Source organism: Phyllobates terribilis, unplaced genomic scaffold (assembly GCF_046119375.1).
Source record: "Phyllobates terribilis strain yellow unplaced genomic scaffold, ASM4611937v1 Scaffold_9__5_contigs__length_417890890, whole genome shotgun sequence".
NCBI lineage: Eukaryota > Metazoa > Chordata > Amphibia > Anura > Dendrobatidae > Phyllobates > Phyllobates terribilis.
The window spans coordinates 87431414-87454088 of NW_027362769.1; the positions used below are offsets into that span (position 1 = coordinate 87431414).

Sequence of the window (22675 nt, forward strand, 5' to 3'; positions counted from 1 at the left end):
GTGACATGGAGGTCAGAGGGCCTTAACTAAACCGTTTTTTCCATTTATAGCAACTGGGTCTCCTGTACACTGTTGGCCTAAGCAGTGAATGGAAGGCTTTCCAAAAATTATGAGGAACTGCAATGCCCCTTGAAACAGACGTGGATTACAGCATACTAAAAACCTTCTACCCATTATTGGGGAGTGGGTCTCCCTTAGTGTTCGCCTATGCATTGAAAAGCAAAAGCTGACTAAAATTAGGAGGAAATGCAATGCCCGTTGGAAGAGTCCTGGAGGTTAGAGGTAATTAAAAACAACATTTCAATGCCCCTTGGAAGAGCTGTGGAGTTCAGAGTGGTTTAACAAGACGGTTTTAATGCCACTTGGAAGAGATGTGGAGGTCCCAGTGGAATAAAAAGACAATATCAATGCCCCTAGGAAGAGTGGTGGAGGTCGCAGTGGAATAAAAATACAATATCAATGCCCCTTGGAAGAGTGGGGGAGGTCGCAGTGGAATAAAAAGACAATATCAATGCCCCTTGGAAGAGTGGTGGAGGTCCCAGTGGAATAAAAAGACAATATCAATGACCCTTGGAAGAGATGTGGAGGTCAAAGTAGCTGAACAAGACGATTTTAATGCCCCTTGGAAGAGACGTGGAGTTCAGAGTAGTTTAACAAGACGGTTTTAATGCCCCTTGGAAGAGACGTGGAGGTCACAGTAGCTTAACAAGATGGTTTTAATGCCCCTTGGAAGAGACGTGGAGGTCCCAGTGGAATAAAAAGACAATATCAATGACCCTTGGAAGAGACGTGGAGGTCACAGTAGCTTAAGATGATTTTAATGCCCCTTACAAGAGCCATGCAGTACAGCGTATTAAAAACATTATTCCCATTATTGGGGAGTGGGTCTCCCATAGTCTTTGCCTATGCCTTCCAAGCAAAAGCTGCCAAAAATTAGGACGGAGGAACTTGCAATGCCCCTTACAAGAGCCATGCAGTACAGCATATTAAAAACATTATTCCCATTATTGGGGAGTGGGTCTCCCATAGTCTTTGCCTATGCCTTCCAAGCAAAAGCTGCCAAAAATTAGGACGGAGGAACTTGCAATGCTGGCAACACGGACCACGGTCACCCTGGTGGTATAGTGGTGGTGGAAGCTGAGGATAAGAGGAAAAAACCGCCGAAATGAGGAAGCGTATACCCATGTGTGGGAGTGAAGTGGTGCATGGGAATACACCTCCCGAAATAACACAGTGGATTTGACTTTATGTTACTCTGTCGTCATTTGGTGGTGATGAGAAGTCTGGCCCAATCCAGCCCTTGTTCATTTTGATAAGGGTCAGCTTGTCAGCATTGTCAGTTGACAGGCGAGTGTGCTTATCAGTTATAATTTCCCCAGGGGCACTAAAAACACGCTCCCATAACACGCTAGCGGCAGGGCAGGCCAGGACCTCCAAGGCATACAGAGCGAGTTCATTCCAAGTGTCCAGCTTGGATACCCAATAATTAAAAGGCACAGAGGAATCACGGAAGACGCTGGTACGGTCGGCAAGGTACTCCCTCACCATCTTTTGAAACTTTCCACTCCTTGTGAGAGTACCCCGAGTCTCAGGGCCTGTAAGCTGGGCGGGTCTCAGAAAACTGTCCCAGAATGTTGACAGTGTTCCCCTGCCTCTGTTGGATTGGAGTTGCGAACTTTCTCGCCTGTACGCCTTGGTTGGGCAACGAACTGTGACCTCTGCCGCTAGCGTGTTCAAATGGGAATTTTTTTAACAGTTCTGCAGTAAGGGCCTTCTGGTACTGCCCCATTTTTGTAGACCTCTCCACCTCAGGAATAAGAGAGTGAACGTTCTCCTTGTAGTGGGGGTCTAAAAGTGTCACCAACCAGTAATGACTGTCACCCAACATTTTGACAACGCGAGGGTCATGGTTAAGGCAGCGTAACATAAAGTCAGCCATGCGTGCCAGACTGGTAACGGGCAAGACTTCCGTGTCCTCACCAAGATGACGACTGACCATGCTCTCCTCTTCCTCCTCCCCTCTGTCCTCAGGCCACCCACGCTGAACCGACGGTATGACAGTTGTACAGGTACTACCGTCTACAGCGCATGATACCCGCTCCTGTTCTTCCTCCTCCTCCTCCTCCTCCTCTCCCTCATTGTCCCCCAATGCACGTTGGGATGAGATGAGGCTGGGCTGTGTGTAATCACCCGCTATGGCTTCTTGATCCATCTCATCATACTCTGGCTGCAATGCCTCCTCTTTAATTCTCTGCAGAGAGCATTGCAAAAGACAGACAAGTGGGATGCTGACGCTAATGATGGCGTCATCGCCACTCACCATCTTGGTGGACTCCTCAAAGTTTGTCAGGATGGTACATATGTCAGACATCCAGGTCCACTCCTGAGGTCTTATGTGTGGAGTCTCACCTGTAAATCGACGGTCTTGTTGCAGCTGGTACTCCACAACTGCTCTCTTCTGCTCACAAATCCTTTGCAACATGTGGAGGGTAGAGTTCCAACGTGTGGGGACATCACACACCAGTCGGTGTGCCGGAAGCTGCAAATGCTGCTGCAACACAGCAAGGGCGGGGGAAGCTGTAGCCGACTTCCGAAAATGAGCTGACAGGCGGCGTACTTTGACGAGCAGATCTAGCAACTCAGGGTACGATTTAAGAAACCGCTGAACCACGAGGTTAAGCACATGAGCCAGGCATGGTACGTGTGTGATCTCGCCTCAGAGCCGCCACCAGGTTACGGCTATTGTCACACACGACCATGCCTGGATACAGGTTCAGCGGTCTCAGCCACAGATCTGCCTGCTCTTTCACAGCTGTCCACAACTCACAAGCAGTGTGAGGTTTATCACCTAAGCTTATGAGTTTCAGCACAGCCTGTTGCCGCTTGGCTGAGGCAGTACTGCAGTGCTTCCAGCTTGTAACTGATGTGGTGATATCTGAGATGGAGGCTGAACATGAGGAGGAGGAGGATGATGCGCAGGAGCTGTACACTGTTGGGGCAACTCTGACTGACATAGGGCCCGCAATCCTCGGTATGGGGAGGATGTGTTCCATCCCAAGGTCCGACTCGGTCCCGGCTTCCACTATGTTTACCCAGTGTGCCGTCAGGGAGATGTACCATCCCTGGCCACAAGCACTTGTCCGCGTGTCCTTTGTCAGGTGGACTCTCCCAGTAACTGCGTTGTTGAGGGCACGGCAGATGTTTTGGGACACGTGCTTGTGTAGTGCGGGGATGGCACACCGGGCAAAATAGTGTCGGCTGGGGACCGATTACCGAGGGACGGTCACCGCCATAAGGTTGTGGAAGGATTCCGTCTCCACCAGCCTAAAAGGCAGCATTTCCAACTCAAGCCGTCGTGAAATGTGTGAATTTAGGACTGTGGCCTGTGGGGCGTTGGCTGCAAATTTGCGCTTTCGTTCAAAGATCTGGGATATGGACAATTGAACGCTGCGGTGGGACGTGGACGTTGATGCTGTTTCTTGAGAAACTGCCATAACAAGTAAAGACTGAGAGGAGGGGGCATCTTTGCATGTAGTATGGACAGGGGATTGCCTTGCACGCACAACAGGGGGTTCTCTTTCACGCACAACAGCGGAAGAAGCAGTGGTGACACCCTCTGACACTGGTCGTGGACCCTGGGGTTCGCCCCACAAAGTCGGGTGCTTTGCTGACATGTGCCTGATCATACTGGTGGTGGTCAGGCTGGTAGTTTTGTCACCCCTGCTGATGCTGGCCTGGCAGGTGGTACAAATGGCCTTTTTGGTGTTATCAGCAGAGTTTTTAAAAAAATTCCAGACTCTGGAAGACCTACCGGTTGTACTGGCAACGTCCCTCGTGTTGGTGTTACGGGGAACGGTTGCGCGCCTTCTGTCCGCGGCCACCACACTGCTTCTTCCTGCCTGTTGGGGTACTCTGCCTCCCTCCCCCTGTGTGCTGCTGGCCTCACTCTGCGTGTCCTCCTGCCACGTTGGGTCAGTTACTAGATCATCCACCACCTCCTCCTCTTCCACTTCCGCACCACGGTCCTCCTCCTCACTTCTTGGCAATTGTGTTTCGTCATCGTCCACCTCTTGTGATAAATTGCCTTCCTGTGGCCGTGGCTATTCAAATATTTGGCCATCGCTACATGGGATCTCCTTTTCCACTACTTCAAGCGGAGCTGACGAAGGGCCCAAATATGCAAATGGAAAAGTGAACAGCTCTTCAGAGTGTCCAACTGTGGGATCAGTTGCTGTCTGATGACACTCGGCATGGTGGGAGGAAGGAGCATCAGGGTGAGGAGGAGTATGCAGTCGAGACTCACGGCTACTAAGACTTGACCGTGTGGAAGACAGACCGGAGGTGGTGGTGCCCAGGTGACTGGAAGTATTATCTGCTATCCAATTAATAACCTGTTCACACTGATCAGTTCGCAATAGTGGTGTTGTTGTGTGCTTCCCTAGTAATTCGGTCAAGAACTGGGAGCAAGAAGATGTGGCTGTTGGTTGTGGCACATTTTCACCTTGGTCACGGCCCCGTCCTCTGCACGCACCATCACCAGAACGTCCAGTTCCATGTCCCTTGCCACGCGCCTTGCCCATTGTAAATTAAGTAAAATAGCCTTACACTCGCACTATCAAAGCCAAAAGGGTAATAAAAATGAGATTAGAACCGTGGAAGAGGAAAACCACAGTTCTAGTTCTCTGGCCTACACCAGAATCTTTTAAACAGATATATTTGTGTCTGAACAGTCAGCGAGACACTCAAACTGTTTTTTTTATGTAAAAAAGGCAAAAAGGTGGATTACACCCAGATTTGAACCGTGGAAGAGGAAAACCACAGTTCTAGCTCTCTGGCCTACACCAGAATCTTTTAAACAGATATATTTGTGTCTGAACAGTCAGCGAGACACTCAATTTTTTTTTTTTTTGGGGGGGGGATACCAAAAGGTTAATAAGACGGATATTTGTACAGTCTGACTGAGGAAAAAAAAAAAAGAGGATTTAGATGAAAAAAAAAGGATTTTTCCTGGCCCCTGAGACCTGGGGCTAAGTCTAGCAATTTGAGAAGCAGCACACAGGACTGTAATGCAGTGTTTGTTGGTATAACCACTGCGTCTCCTATACAGCCTGCCTGCCTGATATCTGGGATGCATATTGGTCCTCAGAAGGACTGTTTGTTTGATTTTGCAGGCTTTAGAGACCCTACACTACCTATTTTGCAGTATAAATCTCTCCCTAGCTCAGCAGCACTCTCTCTACACTGTCTGATTCGGAGCGACTTTGTCCAAGATGGCGGCGCCCGGTTTTAAATACTCGAGGTGATGCTGTGCAGCCAGCCAATCACTGTAATGCCCACAACCAACATGGCTGCGGCATTACAGTGACTGGCTGGCAATCCCTGCATGTTCATTGGTTCTGTAAAGAGCGCCAAACATGCAGGGCGGAGACCCGAGCTCCCGCCCAAGTAACCCGAAAATGCTCCGTGCTCGCCGAGCATCCCGAGTAGTGAGATGCTCGGGCGAGTACCGAGCAGTGTCGAGCATGCTCGCTCAACACTAGTCATTATCTGTATCTGTTCTACCATTCAGACATCATGCATTCATGCGCTTCAAACTCTGACCCTGTCAATTAAGACTCATAAAACTACATTAGTTGATGTTGTTCCATCTTTCAACACATCAATGCCACTGCTGCTACCTACATTTTTCAACAACGGTAACATTTTTTCATTTTTTCAACTGGTTCATTCTGAGTCTTTACTGACCTTGGCTATTGTCTAGGCTTACTAAACCAGATTCCTGCTGTGCAACTGATGTTCCTGGTTGTTTTTTTGTACAACTTGTTCTATACTCTACACTGACTCCCATAACATATAAAAGTCTACTGAAATTCATAAACCAGCTTGTCTAATTCTGACTGTGCCAACTTCAAGTTTGACATTGCGCAGCATCTCAGCTGGTTTCACATATTCTTCCACTTCATGACCCCCTAATTTGGTGAGTGACATGTATTTGTTCACAGAGCCGTGTTCTTATTAAAATGGATTTGTTTAAATATTTATAGATACATGTTTTCTGGATTTTTTTTTATCATTGTTGCATCATTAAGCTTATGTATTTTGACTTAAAAAAAATCAATCTGTACCACCATAAATATTACATCTTATATTTCAGCATAACGTGTTCTGCATTGTTGCAAAACATTTTCGCACCTTGAAAATATTTCTCCTATTTTCATTGTTTTGCATTTTGTTTGCTGTGTTTTCTACTTTGCCTCTAGAATCTTCCTCTTGTACTTATACCAGGGTGCTTTGACTGCGGCAGTGCCAACACGATGTATCTGCCAGCGGGAGATGGGACCATAGGGAATATAAGCAGCCAGGAAGGAAGGAAGGAAGGAAGAAAGTGCAGAGAAATAGAGGGAAGCTGATCAGATCACAGCAGAAAGTCTTTGATGAGAAGACAGGTACACAGAGTTTATAGGAACACAGAACTCAGTTGGATTAAAGACTTTTTAATATGATTCAGTGACAGTGGCTATTATGATGTGTAGGACTACTGGAGACAATTAGGTGAGTTTCTTCAACTTTCTTGTCTTTTAAGATCATTCTTGTATATTAAAAATAATATTACTATGCCTAAATTATAAAAATTATGAATATTGTTAGCATAAAATCCAAACTCAATAGTCATGCACAAGTTTAGGAAAAAATAAGCTAGACTAATGATTGACTATGTGAAAAAAATTGTTATGATCCTGTAATTATTTACCATATTTTTTTGCGGGGGCTTTAGCTACTGGATAGTTTGTAGAAGTTATTGTAAGATTTTTGAAAGATGTTAGAAACAGCTGCAAAATGTCACACTCTCACTTTCTGAATCTTAGGATGTCTAATAATTCTTCTTCAAACTGTGTAATGACGGTCAGACCAAGCACCAGAAGATGGAGCCGAGAGTTTATACCTCACACAGAGATAAGATCAGGTTCCAGTTCCCGGGAGAGGTCTCAGTCCAGAGAAAGACCGAGACAGAGGCAGGTTTTTTTTCTCCAAATATGTGTTGTGGTTGTTTTTGATGTATCTGTTTCATTTTTATTTATTGCAATACTTCATGAAAGTTCATGGGTAACTAAATAAATACATTTGAATGTTACCAGCACTTTGATGCGATGCAGGTTGGACAGGGCACCACATATAGTACCATGCAAAAGTTTTAGGCAGGTGTGACACAAATGCTGCAAATTAAGAATGCTTTCAGAAATAGAAGGGTAATAGTTTATTTATTCTCTAATTAGCCTAACATAAAGTGAATTAACAAAAGAGAAATCAACATCAAATCAATATTTGGTGTGACCACTCATTTGTCTTCAAAACAGCATCAATTCTTCTAGGTACACTTGCACACAGTTTTTGAAGGAATTTGGCAGAGAGGTTGTTCTAAACATCTTGAGGAACAAACTACAGATCTTGAAGAACAGACTGCTCATCTTCTGTGGATATAGGTTTATACAAATCCTTCTGTCTCTTCATGTAATCCCAGATAGACTGTATGATGCTGAGATCTGGGCTCTGTGGAGGCCATATCATCACTTCCAGGACTCCATGCTCTTCTTTACACTAAAGATAGTTTTTAATGACATTGGTTGTATGTTTGGGGTTGTAGTTCTGCTGCAGAATAAATTTGGAGCCAATCAGACGCCTGCCTGGTGGTATTGCATAATGGATAAGTATCTGCCTGGATTTCTCAGCATTGAAAACACCAAGAAATGGGCAACATTGAGGACCATAGATGCAGTGGTCAGCCAAGGAAACTTAGTGGAGCAAATAAAAGACATCATGCTTACATTCCTGTGAAATCAGAAGATGTCCAGCAGAGCCATCTGCTCAGAACTGGCAGCAGCCAGTTGGACCGAGCTACAACGATCTACTGTTCAGAGAAGTCTGACCAGAAGTGGTCTTCATGAAAAAATTGTGGAGACAAACTTTCTACATGGAAACAAGGCCAAATGACTCAACTATACACAAAAGCATATAAATTGGTGTACAGAAAAATGGCATCTGGTGCTCTGGACTGATGAGTCAAAATATTAAATATTTATCTGTAACAGAAGGTAGATTGCTTGCGAAGAGCTGAAAAATGGTACAGTAATGAGTGTTTGCAGGCAACAGTGAAGAATGGTGGAGGTTTCATTGCAAGTTTTCGACTGCATTTCAGCAAATGAAGTTGGAGATTCTGCAGCAGGACAGTGATCCCAAACATACAGCGAATGTCATTAAGACCTATCTTTAGTGTTTGGAAGAACAATGAGTCCTGGAAGTGATGATATGGCCCCCACAGAGCCCTGATCTCAACATCATATAGTCTGTCTGGGATTATATGAAGAGACAGAAGGATTTAAGGATTTGCGGTTAGTTCTCTAAGATGTTTGGAACAACCTCCCAGCCAAGTGCCTTCAAAAACTGTGAGCAAGTGTATCTAGAAGAAGTGATGCTGCTTTGAAGGCAAAGGTCACATCGAGTATTGATTTGATTTAGATTTCTCTTTTGTTCATTCACTTTGCATTTTGTAAATTGATAAAAATAAACTATTAACAATGACATTTTAAGCATTCTTAGTTTGCATATTTGTTCCACTCCTGCGTACAGTACTGCGAATTGTTTAAAAATCAGTATGTCAACTATAAAACCTTCAATTTAGAGGAATTAAAAAATTACCTTAACCTTTACAATCAGCAGCTGACTGCTAAAGGCCAATAAAAATGCCAAGTTTTATCAAACATGAATTTAAATCTACAAAGCTGGACAAATAATGTACAGTAACATAGTGTGTAAGCAAGGGCATACAGTACATAACACAGACGAAGCAGACCATGCGGTTACTATAGGTCCTAAGGGGAAAGGGTCCTTAACGCCGTCTGCCTCCACTTACAATTTACATTGGGCGGTACAAATCTAGGAAAGGTTCTCCCTCTCCATGAACACTGCAGCTTTCTAAAAATAAGGGGAAGAAACTACACTTCCCTTTGCTATTGCTCCTCACTTAATTGTACTAGTGAGAAACCCTTTATTTAACCTCTTCAACACCTTGTTTTTTTCCGTTTTTGCGCTTTCGTTTTTTGCTCCCCTTCTTCCCGGAGCAATAACGTTTTTATTTTTCCATATGGCTGTGTGAGAGCTTGTTTTTTTGCGGGACGAGTTGTACTTTTGAACGACACCATTGATTTTACCATATAGTATACTGGAAAACGGGAAAAAAATTCCAAGCGGGGTGAAATTGCAAAAAAAAGTGCAATTCTGCAATTGTTTGTTTTTTTACCATGTTCATTAAATGCTAAAACCGACCTGCCATTATGATTCTCCAAGTCATTACGAGTTCATAGATACCAAACATGTATAGGTTCTTTTTTATTTATGTTGTGAAAAAAAAATCCAAAGTTTGTAAAAAAAAAAATGGCACCATTTTCCGAGACCCGTAGCATCTCCATTTTTAGGAATATGGGGCTGGGTGAGGATTTACTTTTAGTGCACTGAGCTGACGTTTTTATTGATACCATTTTTTGGGGTAGATACAATGTTTTGATCGCCCGTTATAGCATTCTATTGCAATGTTGCAGCGACCAAAAAAAAGTAATTCTGGCGTTTGTTTTTTTTCTCGTTACGCCGTTTACCGATCAGATTCATTCTTTTTGTATATTGATAGATCGGGCGATTCTGAACTCGGCGATATCAAATATGTGTATTTTTGATTTTTTTAATTGTTTTATTTTGAATGGGCGAAAGGGGGGTGATTTGAACTTTTATATTTTTTTATTTTGTTTAAAACTTTTTTTTAAACTTTTTACATGCTTCAATAGTCTTCATGGGAGGTTAGAAGCTGCGATCATCTGGCTTGAACCCTGCTATGTGTAACAAAAATGCTCATCTGCTATGAATGCTGGCCACTGGGCGGCGCTCACAGCAGTTCGGCAATGACAACCACAGGGGTCTCCTGCAGACCCCAGGGTTGTCATGCCAACCCATCGGCGGCCTGTGATCATGTGACGGGCATGCTGATGGGCGGAGCTAATGACATGCTTCCGGCGCGATCATGTTAAATGTCTCTGTCAGAGATTGACAGTGGCATTTAACATGTTAACAGCGGCGGGTGGATCACATGTTGGTCAGATGTATGGGCCCTTGTAGTGTTGCAGATCCAATAAAGACATATGTGTTTGTGACGTGCCCCCAGGGCAATGGGGTACTCGGTGTCCGGGCCTATGGATGCTGGGGGGAATATGTCACAGTGGCTGGCCCATCCGTGGCCCAGGGCGGTCAGCAAAAAGGGGATAGTTTATATGGGATTTGTAGTTTCATCGTGATGCCACCTGTGGTTTCTGGTAATTTGTACCAGCGCTGCTGCAGACCTCTGAGGCAGTTGATAGGCAGCTAGGATGGAACAGCTCCCCACAGGTGGAGCGGGCCTCAGGGCAGTGTAGAGTTTGATGGTGGGTGGTGATGCTGCGGCTTGTAGTGCAGGCGGGATGGCGCAGCAGGAGTAACTGACAGAGACAGGGGATTCGCTTCAATACCTTTACTGGTGCGGATGTCAGGTACGGTCCAGGGTACTCGGTAGGAAGGGTGCACTTCAGGACTTCTCCCCAGTGAGCGGGTATAGGGCCTCCTGGTCCGTGTTTCCCTCTCTCTAAGCTCCTGGCCAGCCTGCAACTGGGCCTAGCTTATGTGTCGTGCTGTTCCTTCACCTGTCGCTTGGTAGTAGGACTTCCGCTGGCAACCACTATCCCTGGACGCCGGGGCCTTCGTGGTTCCTGGTCCTGTAATGGGTTTAGCTTCAGGTCGGCCAGGGACTTGTAGTCCTCCTGGTATGCCGGTGATCCCTACTGGGTATAAAGAGACCCTGTAGGCGCGGACCCAGTGTCCGGTTTGTATACTCGGGGTGAGCCTATGATGCTCCTCTGCCCCCTCAACTCCTCTCTCCTCTCCTCTTTGCCTTTGGCCACACTCGGGGCCCTCAATACAGCAGCAGACGTGCTGCGTCTTCGCTGCTCTCAGCGTCAGCACGCTCTCAGACTCTCTGACTCTGTCTGACTGACTGAACTGCCTTGCTCCACCTTCCATATATATATCCCTAATTGGCTCCCTCTGGTGGTATGAGGTGGAAGGGTGGAGGTGTTTGTATGTAATGAGGGCCTCTTGTGGAGAAGTCCGTCCATGCACCCTTTTGGGTCCTGTGGTACCTGTGAACAGCAGGGTGCCACATTCCCCCCTAATACAATTCAGTACTCCTGGACTGAAGCATTTTTTTTTTTTTTTAAAAACAGGTAACAACAATAATAATAACAATAATAATAATAATAATAATAAAGTTACAGTATGTCCCGTAACCAGGTGTCCATTTCACCGAAGAAAGTGTAACAAGGGTAACATGAGGGACCCGCCTGAAAACCCTCAACGTACGCCCTGGGCATGGCTACAGGGCATAAGTGATCCAGGTGCTGGACCACGTCTTCGGCCACGCCAAACGGGTTTTTGTTCTGTGGTCAAACAAGGGGGGCACTTTTCATGAGTGCAACTACGTATCCCAGGTACTGAACCTTCTGCTTGAGTAAGTGGCATTTAGAAGGTTTTAGTTTCATCCCATACCGGGACAATGCTTCAAATACCTCCGCCAGGTGCTTCAGATGGTCTTCATACGTCCTTGAGTACACGATAACGTCATCCAGGTACAGCAGCACTGTCTCAAAGTTCCGGTGTCCTAAACAACACTCCATCAGCCTCTGGAATGTCCCGGGGGCGTTGCAGAGCCCAAACGGCATACTGTTGAACTCGCACAGTCCCATCGGGGTGGTGAAGGCTGTCTTCTCCCGGTCTTCCTCAGCAACAGAGACTTGCCAGTACCCGCTTGTGAGATCCAATGTAGAGAAGTAATTGGCAGATTTTAGTGCAGCCAGGGATTCCTCTATACGGGGCAAAGGGTATGCATCTTCATGTGTTATTAGATTAATTTGTCTATAATCTACACACATCCTCATGCTACCATCCTTTTTCCTGACCAGGACCAGTGGAGCTGCCCAGGGGCTACAGCTATCCCTTATTACCCCTGCCTTTTTCATGTCATGCAACATTTCCTTGGCTTTTTGGTAATGTGCTGGTGGTACGCGTCTGTAACGCTCTTTAATGGGTGGATGGTTACCGCTGGGTATGTGATGTTGTACCCCTTTAACCCTTCCAAAATCAAGTGGTGTTTACTAAACACTTGTTCATGTTCCTGAACCACTCTGTAGACACTGTGTTTTTGATGGACAGGAGTGGCGTCAGTTCCAACATGGAGCTGTTGACACCAATCCTCCAGCTGAGCTTCGGAGTCATTGTCCTCCACTGTATCTGGTGGGGTCAAGGATTCCACTGTGTGTATGGCATCATTATTCACAGTATACAATCTGGCAACAGTAGCGTATTGTAACGGGTCTGGGAGGCGGAACCTCTGAGCTACTATACAAGGGGGCGGTCCTTGTAAGGGAGCGGGTGGCGACCAGGCAGGCAGTCACAGCAGATGACCGGGACAGTCTCTGGAAGAACGGGCAGGAGGTCACGGCAAGTGACCGGGGCAGTCTCTGGATGAATGGGCAGATGGTCACGGCAAGTGACCGGGGCAGTCTCTGGATGAACGGGCAGATGGTCACGGCAAGTGACCGGGGCAGTCTCTGGGTAAAGGGTTGGTACGACCTGTGGCGGCTGATGGTAGACGTGAGCTCCCAGGTGAGCAGGCGAGAGTCTCTGGATAAACGGGTGGTCACGGCATGTGACGGCGGAGCCTCCAGGAAGACCAACAGACAGGCGGCAGATGAGCGCTCCCAGGTGAGCGGGCAGGAGTCACTGGACAGGCAGGTGGTCACAGCACGTGACGGCGGAGCCTCCAGGTAGGCTAGCAGGCAGGTAGCAGATGTGCGCTCCCAGGTGAGCGGGCAAGCTGGTCCATAGACAGACTGACAGGAGTTGGAAGGCAGACCGTCGGACCTCAGGCAAGCAGGCAGGTAGCTGATGTGCGCTCCCAGGTGAGCGGGCAAGCTGGTCCTTAGACAGACTGACAGGAGTTGTAAGGCAGACCGTCGGACCTCAGGCTAGCAGGCAGGTAGCAGAATATCAGGCAGGAATAAGACAGCAAGCTGACAGGAATCTGGCAGGTATCTGGCAGGTAACTGGCAACGGGACCTGAGGGCTGAAGCAGAGTAGTGAACAGTGCAACAACATTGCTCGGGCACCTCCATTTTGGAGGAGGTGCCTTATATATGGTGAAGTCCTCCGGCCATTGGCCGGGGACTCCTTAGGACGGCGCGCGCGGCCCCTTTAAGAGGGAGGGAGAGCGCGCGCGCGCGCCCTAAGCACAGTGGCCGGGAAGGAGCGCGCGCTGCCAGCAGAACGGGAGGAGGACGCCGGGCACGGAGCAGAGAGGTGAGGGGAACAGCGTCCCTGCCTAGCAGAGGGCAGGGACGCGGCGCTACAGTACCCCCCCCTTTAGGCCCCCCCTTTTTTAGGCCAGACAGAAATTTAGCAAGGATAAGAGGGGCATGGATGTTCTCCCGGGGCTCCCACGTTCTCTCCTCAGGACCAAACCCCTTCCAATCTACTAGAAAAAAGGTCTTTCCTCTTACCCTTTTGGTGGCAAGAATGTTCTCTACCTCAAACTCGTCCTCAGCAGAAACCGGAGCAGGAGGCGTACCTGTAGACTTGGAAAAAGAGTTAAGTACCACAGGTTTGAGGAGAGATACATGGAAGGAGTTAGGGATCCGTAAGTTGGCCGGGAGTTTCAATTTATAGGCCACCGGGTTGATCTGACTGATGACCTCCAGAGGACCGATGAACCGAGGCCCTAACTTGTAAGAAGGTATCTTGAGTCGGACATATTTAGATGAGAGCCAGACTTTATCTCCAGGACGAAATTGTGGAGGATCCAGGCGTTTTTTGTCAGCGTGTCTTTTCATCCATTCGGACGACTGAAGGAGTGCGGATCGGGTACTCTCCCAAATGGAGGAAAATTTGCTAACGAGAGATTCCGCAGCCGGGTTGTCCACAGAGGTGGAGACAGGAAAAGGAATCCGAGGATGCTGACCGAAGACTACAAAAAACGGGGATTTGGAGGAGGATTCGCTCTCGTGATTGTTATAAGAGAACTCGGCCCATGGTAGGAGATCCACCCAGTCTGAATGATGGGCATTAACGAAGTGCCGGAGGTAACTGGTCAGGTTCTGATTGATCCGCTCCACTTGACCATTGGACTGTGGGTGGTAAGCGGAAGAGAAGTCCAGGGTGACGTCTAGCAGTTTACAAGTGGCTCTCCAGAAGCGTGAGGTGAACTGTACCCCACGATCCGACACGATGTGGAGGGGCAGGCCATGAAGACGAAAGATGTGACGAATAAAGTCTTTAGCTAGCTCGGGTGCAGACGGGAGGCCTGGCAGGGGAACGAAATGAGCCATCTTGGAGAAGTGGTCAGCGACCACCCAAATGACAGTACAACCGGCAGACACTGGGAGGTCAGTTATAAAGTCCATTGCTATATGCTGCCAGGGGGCAGCAGGTACAGAAAGCGGAAGGAGGCGACCGGCTGGCAGATGTCTCGGAACCTTGTTGCGGGCGCAGGACACACAGGCAGAAACAAAGTCTATTACGTCCTTGTGCAGGGTAGGCCACCAGTAGAGCCGGGTAATAAGCTGGAGGGTCTTTTTCTGACCGGCATGGCCAGCCAGTTTAGACGAGTGACCCCAGTGAAGGATCTTCTCCCGATCAGGTACTGATACGAACGTCTTTCCGGGAGGGAGACGATTTAGACTCACGGGAGCCACCTGCATTACTCTGGCGGGATCGATGATGTGTTTCGGATCTTCCTCGAGATCAGACACCAGAAAGGATCGAGACAAGGCGTCCGCCTTGACGTTTTTGTCAGCCGGGCGAAAATGAAGAACAAAATCAAAGCGAGCAAAAAACAAGGACCACCGGGCTTGGCGCGGGTTAAGTCTCTGGGCATGCTGGAGGTAAGCCAAGTTCTTGTGGTCAGTGTAAATTATTACCGGGTGAAGAGCCCCCTCGAGCAGGTAACACCACTCCTCCAATGCCAGTTTGATGGCCAATAACTCTCGGTCTCCTATGGAATAATTGCGCTCTGAGGAGGAGAAGAGTTTAGAGAAGAAGCCGCAAGTTACCATCCTCCCGGAAGATGATTTTTGAGTAAGTACCGCTCCGGCTCCAGAGGAGGAGGCGTCAACTTCCAGGAAGAACTGCTTGTTGCCGTCCGGGCGATGCAGCACCGGGGCGGAAGAGAAGGCCTGTTTTAAGGAAAGAAAGGCCTCCTCTGCTTCGGGCGGCCACTCTTTGGGATTAGTACCCTTACGGGTGAGCGCGGAAATTGGGGCAGTCCGGGAAGAGAAGTGTGGTATGAAGAGGCGGTAGTAGTTGGCGAAGCCCAGGAACCGCTGAATGGCCTTCAACCCCTCCGGTCGAGGCCATTTCTCGATGGCAGACAGTTTCTCTGGATCCATTCGTAGGCCGGTCTGAGAAATAATGTAGCCCAAAAACGGAAGCGAGGTCTGCTCAAAGAGGCACTTCTCGTATTTAGCGAAGAGGTGATTCTGCCTGAGCCTGAGCAGGACCTGACGAACGTCCCTCCGGTGAGTCTGGAGATCCGGAGAGAATACCAAGATGTCGTCCAGGTACACCACTACGCAGGAGTAGAGAAGGTCCCGGAAGATGTCATTGACCAACTCTTGAAAGACGGCAGGAGCGTTACAGAGACCAAAGGGCATTACCAGATATTCATAGTGGCCGTCCCGGGTGTTGAATGCCGTCTTCCATTCATCCCCCTGACGGATACGAACCAGGTTGTACGCCCCACGGAGGTCCAGTTTGGTGAAGATTCTAGCCCCCCTCAGACGATCAAATAACTCCGGAATGAGCGGAAGGGGGTACTTATTCTTCACCGTGATCTGGTTAAGGCCTCTATAGTCTATACAGGGACGGAGAGAACCGTCCTTCTTTTTGACGAAAAAGAAGCCTGCTCCCGCCGGGGAGGTAGATTTCCGGATGAATCCCCTGGCCAGATTCTCCTCAATATATTCGGACATCGACCGGGTCTCAGCAGCGGATAATGGATAAATACGCCCACGGGGAGGAGTAGTACCGGGTAACAGGTCGATAGGGCAGTCGTATGGTCTATGAGGGGGTAGTGTCTCTGCCTCCTTTTTATTAAAGACATCAGCATAAGACCAATAAGGAATCGGAAGTCCAGGTAGATTAGCTGGGGTAGGAGAAGGACGGACGGGATGGACGGGAACCAGACAGGTCTTATGGCAGTCCTGTCCCCAGCGAAGGACCTCTCCGGTCTGCCAGTCAAGTACGGGTGCATGTCTCTGGAGCCAAGGTAGACCTAGCAAGAGGGCGTGAGAGAGTCCAGGCAGAACATGAAAGGAGATACTCTCAGAATGCAGCATTCCCACCTGCAGAGTAATGGATTCGGTGATGATTTGGATGGGGCGTGGTAAGAGACCCCCATCCACAGCAGCAACAGACAAGGGTACAGCCAGAGGTTTGGTGGGGATGCGGTATTTCTCTACCAGGGACTGTGAAATAAGATTCCCGGCTGCTCCAGAGTCAAGTTGGGCTAGTTCGAAATAACGGTTCTCCCCGCAGACGATTGAGACTGACAGCAGCAGAGATGGAGAGGATTTATTCTTGTCTAGGTCGACCTCTCTGAGCGAACCTAGACACAGGCGTTTCCCGACCTCTCCAGGCAGGCACGGATCCGGTGCTCCTTACTGCCACAGTAGAAGCAGCTCCCCTCGGCACGGCGTAAGTCCTGACGGGTTTTGACCATCTTGGTCTGGTCGACCTGCATAGGCTCAGGAGAGTGTACCTGGGGAGAGACGGAGGGAGTGACGGGTTTCTGAAAAGTAGGAGCTAGACGTGGAAACCTCCTCTCACGGGTGACCTCTTTGGCACGCTCCTGTAACCGTAGGTCAATCCGGGTGGCAAGAGTTATTAGGTCATCGAGAGTGGTAGGAATGTCCTGACCGGCAAGCTCATCTTTAATACGGCCTGACAGACCCTCCCAGAAGACGGATACCAGAGCGTCGTTATCCCAGGCCAGCTCCGAGGCAAGGGTACGGAACCGTATGGCATATTGGCCCACGGTGAGACCTCCCTGACGGAGGCGTAGCAGTGATGATGCGGATGAGGTCTTCCGTCCGGGTTCGTCGAAGACTTTCCAGAAAGCCGTGAGAAAGGCAGGCAAGTCGGACACCAGGGGGTCTCCTCTCTCCCATAGAGGATTTAGCCAGGCCAGGGCCTCCCCGGTGAGATGGGACATGATGAAGGCAATTTTGGCCCGGTCGGAGTTAAACTGGTGGGACAATAGTTCAAAGTGCAGGGTGCACTGATTTATGAAGCCCCGAGCCTGGGCGGAGTCGCCTCCGAAGCGAGGAGGTGCAGAAAGCCGGGGTCCGGGGTAGGATACCATGGTATTAGTGGGCAGCGGAGCTGCCGGATTGCGAGTCATGGCACTGGCGGAGGTTGCTGGCGGAGCAGTCAGAGTGTCCAGGCGAGAATTGACATTCCGCAGGTGACCCAGGATGGACTCCTGTTGGGACCTCTGACGGGACAGTTCATGACACAGGTCCGAGAGCGAGGGAGCTTGGGTGCCACCGGGTTCCATGGCCCGAGCAAACTGTAACGGGTCTGGGAGGCGGAACCTCTGAGCTACTATACAAGGGGGCGGTCCTTGTAAGGGAGCGGGTGGCGACCAGGCAGGCAGTCACAGCAGATGACCGGGACAGTCTCTGAAAGAACGGGCAGGAGGTCACGGCAAGTGACCGGGGCAGTCTCTGGATGAACGGGCAGATGGTCACGGCAAGTGACCGGGGCAGTCTCTGGATAAACGGGCAGATGGTCACGGCAAGTGACCGGGGCAGTCTCTGGGTAAAGGGTTGGTACGACCTGTGGCGGCTGATGGTAGACGTGAGCTCCCAGGTGAGCAGGCGAGAGTCTCTGGATAAACGGGTGGTCACGGCATGTGACGGCGGAGCCTCCAGGAAGACCAACAGACAGGCGGCAGATGAGCGCTCCCAGGTGAGCGGGCAGGAGTCACTGGACAGGCAGGTGGTCACAGCACGTGACGGCGGAGCCTCCAGGTAGGCTAGCAGGCAGGTAGCAGATGTGCGCTCCCAGGTGAGCGCGCAAGCTGGTCCATAGACAGACTGACAGGAGTTGGAAGGCAGACCGTCGGACCTCAGGCAAGCAGGCAGGTAGCTGATGTGCGCTCCCAGGTGAGTGGGCAAGCTGGTCCTTAGACAGACTGACAGGAGTTGTAAGGCAGACCGTCGGACCTCAGGCTAGCAGGCAGGTAGCAAAATATCAGGCAGGAATAAGACAGCAAGCTGACAGGAATCTGGCAGGTATCTGGCAGGTAACTGGCAACGGGACCTGAGGGCTGAAGCAGAGTAGTGAACAGTGCAACAACATTGCTCGGGCACCTCCATTTTGGAGGAGGTGCCTTATATATGGTGAAGTCCTCCGGCCATTGGCCGGGGACTCCTTAGGACGGCGCGCGCGGCCCCTTTAAGAGGGAGGGAGAGCGCGCGCGCGCCCTAAGCACAGTGGCCGGGAAGGAGCGCGCGCTGCCAGCAGAGTGGGAGGAGGACGCCGGGCACGGAGCAGAGAGGTGAGGGGAACAGCGTCCCTGCCTAGCAGAGGGCAGGGACGCCGGCGCTACACGTATCTTGGCAATTTAACATCCTCCTCCCCACAATTTAAGAGACGTATGGGTACCCTCCCATTGCGTACATCAACTACCCCTCTAGCAGTTAAGAGTGTAGGTCTGTGCTCTGAGCTAATGGGCTCCACTACCGCCTGGTAGTTCTGTCCCTTGAGACCTATTGCTGCCCTACACCAAATCAGCATCTCACTCATTGGGGGAATCACAATGGGTATCGGGTCTGTCACCCGTACATTATCAATCTCACCACCTGTTAGCTTTACCTGTTGCTGATACAGGAGGGCTCGAATCTCTCTCTGGAGCACCTTCCTCTGCCCTGGTTTGGCAGTGTCAGCAATCTGTTGGAGTAAAAACAACACTTCTCCCAAACAGTTACCAACAATATTTGTACCAAGTATCATATACGAATTGGTATCACCAGGGTTAGATTCAATAATAATTAGTCCTTGGTCCTTTAGTTCCACTCTCCCCACCTTCACTGTCACGTCCTTAACCCCTACTAGGTTAAGAGGAAGGCTGTTAGAGGCATACACAGAGAGGTTCGGAGCTGGGGGGTGGAGTTCATCTACGGACCAGTACGTTTTGTAGAGGACATCAGGTATGATGGTTACCTGTGAGCCGGAGTCCAGTAACGCAGGTGTTGCTATGCCGTCCAGCACGATGGACAGGAAAGGCCTTCCTCCTACGAACCGGTCGTACCAGCTTGATGGGCCTAGTTGAGTTACTCCTGGGTGTCGGCCCTCGGCCCCAGGGTTTGCCAGTTTAAAGGACAGTTCCGCGTGGTGAGGCCTGCCTTGTGGCAACGGTATCAGATGAAATCTCCTGGAGGGCGATGTTGGTCGTTGGTCCTCCCACGGGGTGGCGTTGTCCTCCTACGGGGTGGCGTTGTCCTCCTTCTTCTCCTCATCCAGGGGACATCCTCAGGACTGTCGGTGAGTAGGATCCTTCCTTCCGGCTCGGGCTCTGTCTGTAGCTGCAGGGTGCTCAGGACAGTGGCCAGGGTTTTACTTAGCTGACGCACTTCAGAGCGCAGGCTGTCCAGCTCGCTAGGGGGCACTGTTTGCATCTTTGTTTCAGCCGTTAATGAAGGAGCAGTGGGTGCTGCGGGCACTGGGGTGGCCCCACCCTGGTAACGCTGGATAGCAGTCCCTGATGTTTCCAGGGGCTGAAGGCCCTTAATAGCCATGTCCTTCAGGGTGTCAAAGGTGGCATTTGGATGATCTAAGGCCCACCACCGTACAGTTCTGCTCTCCTCCTGGGACTTCAACCCCCGGATGAATTGTTCTGTCAGCATTTTATTCTCATCTTGTATGCTGGCTGGACTAACCTGTTTCAGGGCCCACAGGGCTTCCTGTAAGCGCCAGGCATAGTCCCGGATACTGTCCTCAGGTTTCTGGGTACATTGGTAGAACCTCATCCGGAGATCTGTCTCAGTGCGGTTTTCAAAGACAGTTTGCAGTCTCTTAAAGATAATGGATACTGATTCCTGGTCTGCGGCTGGCCAGGTTTCAACTTCCCGCTCTGCGGCACCAGTCAATTGTCCCAGCACAACAGCGGCTCTCTGCTTACCAGTCATTGAATACATGTCCAATACACCGCATATCTTTCTCTTGAATCCAGACAGGGTGTCTGGTTTGCCATCATACTGGGGAAGCCATTTTGCTCCAGGGATATACGGCAGGGCCATGGGTATTAAAGGAGTCACGACCCCTGCTGGTGGGGCGGCCACTCCGGCCTGAGCAGCGCCGGGCGCGAGTTGAGCATTAGGAGCGTTAACTGGTGCTCCGGCGTTTTGCTGGTCGTCGGCCATGGTTGCGCCCCCCTAGTAAACCGTAGCCTACCTCCTGTTTCTTTTTCGGGTAGGTCGCAGCTCCGCAGACAATGGTTTCCTTCCAGGACCTGACGCTTCCAGGTGCTGCGTCAGAGCGCGAGGCGGGGCTTGAGCTTCGCACGCTTCTAGCAGTCATGCCTCTCCGATCCCCGCGGTTACGCCCCTTTTCCCGTGCGGCATCGCGGTAATGGCGGCGATGTTCACGACAGTTTAAACACAGTTCAAATACGGCACACAGTACCCGGTGGCAACGTACACAAAATCCTGTTTGTGATGCCAGAGATGACGCGCCCCCAGGGCAATGGGGTACTCTGTGTCCGGGCCTATGGATGCTGGGGGGAATATGTCACAATGGCTGGCCCGGTCCGTGGCCCAGGGCGGTCAACAAAAAGGGGATAGTTTATATGGGATTTGTAGTTTGATTGTGACGTCACCTGTGGTTTCTGGTAATTTGTACCAGCACTGCTGCAAACCTCTGAGGCAGTTGATAGGCAAGTAGGATGGTAGAGTTTGATGGTGGGTGGTGATGCTGGGGCTTGTAGTGCAGGCGGGATGGCGCAGCAGGAGTAACTGACAGAGACAGGGGATTCACTTCAATACCTTTACTGGTGCGGATGTCAGGTACGGTCCAGGGTACTCGGTAGGAAGTGTGCACTTCAGGACTTCTCCCCAGTGAGCGGGTATAGGGCCTCCTGGTCCGTGTTTCCCTCTCTCTAAGCTCCTGGCCAGCCTGCAACTGGGCCTAGCTTATGTGTCGTGCTGTTCCTTCACCTGTCGCTTGGTAGTAGGACTTCCGCTGGCAACCACTATCCCTGGGCGCCGGGGCCTTCGTGGTTCCTGGTCCTGTAATGGGTTTAGCTTCAGGTCGGCCAGGGACTTGTAGTCCTCCTGGTATGCCGGTGATCCCTACTGGGTATAAAGAGACCCTGTAGGCGCGGACCCAGTGTCCGGTTTGTATACTCGGGGTGAGCCTATGATGCTCCTCTGCCCCCTCAACTCCTCTCTCCTCTCCTCTTTGCCTTTGGCCACACTCGGGGCCCTCAATACAGCAGCAGACGTGCTGTGTCTTCGCTGCTCTCAGCGTCAGCACGCTCTCAGACTCTCTGACTTTTGCCTGACTGACTGAACTGCCTTGCTCCACCATCCATATATATATCCCTAACGGGCTCCCTCTGGTGGTATGAGGTGGAAGGGTGGAGGTGTTTGTATGTAATGAGGGCCTCTTGTGGAGAAGTCCGTTCATGCACCCTTTTGGGTCCTGTGGTACCTGTGAACAGCAGGGTGCCACATTTGCTGCCCATGTAATAATGTTCCTTGTCCTGGCTCCTTCTTGTAATAATCTTCCCCATCCTGGGCCCCATGCTATAACATTTTTTGACAACCTGAGTACCATCTTGGTTTAATGCCCCCCCATCCTTGTATAATGTCCCCATTCTGATATAATGCCCCCATCCCAGTATAATGTCTCCCATTCTGGTATAATGTCCATCAAACGATTATACTCACCTTCCCTTGGTCCCACAACGTGTTGCATCCTCTTCTGTAGCCAGCACCTGTAGCCAGATGGCAGCTGACTTTGGTGTGCCAATACAGGCAGAGGATAACGTCACTGCCATGCACCATCACTGGCAAGCCGACATCAGCTGCCGACCTCTGTTTGGCTGACCTCTGATGTGCGCCCGAGGACACATGTCCAGGTGAAATTGGAATCGGCAGGCCCCCCTCTCACATGGGTCCGGTCTCGGTCGCACACTCTGTGACCGCTATTGTTACGCCCCTGCCTTTATGTCTTCATAAGATAACCTCTTCTGCCCTTTGGTTTGAGTAATTGGTGGGGAACCAGTGGGATCAACAGACATATCGGAGGATTTTTAAAGATGTAGTTACACTTTAATATTTGTGCCTTTCCATCCCCTGCTATTCTGCTGTACAAAATCCCACCAGACCTCAAGTGCTGCTATCCAGATTGCCAGTACCATTTTCTCTATCCTTCACCCTCCATTCCACCCTCTTGTCCTGGGAGGACCAATCTGGGTTCTCACTGAGAGTACTAGCGTTGTAAAGCTTCAATGCTGAATTGCTTATAATAAACATAAGATTAACCC

At 49.9% G+C, this 22675-nt stretch overlaps 1 protein-coding gene across 1 annotated transcript in view; it reads left to right on the plus strand.

Annotated features, from left to right (window-relative positions):
* The first annotated feature begins 6382 nt into the window (after positions 1-6382).
* The window catches only part of TRPM8 (transient receptor potential cation channel subfamily M member 8), a 168714-nt gene continuing 152421 nt past the window's right edge, over positions 6383-22675 (plus strand). The window contains exons 1-2 of the mRNA XM_073646719.1: positions 6383-6552; positions 6867-7013. Of these exons, the coding sequence (XP_073502820.1) occupies positions 6868-7013 (146 nt within the window). The 5' untranslated portion in view covers positions 6383-6552; position 6867. The remainder of the gene's footprint in view (positions 6553-6866; positions 7014-22675) is intronic.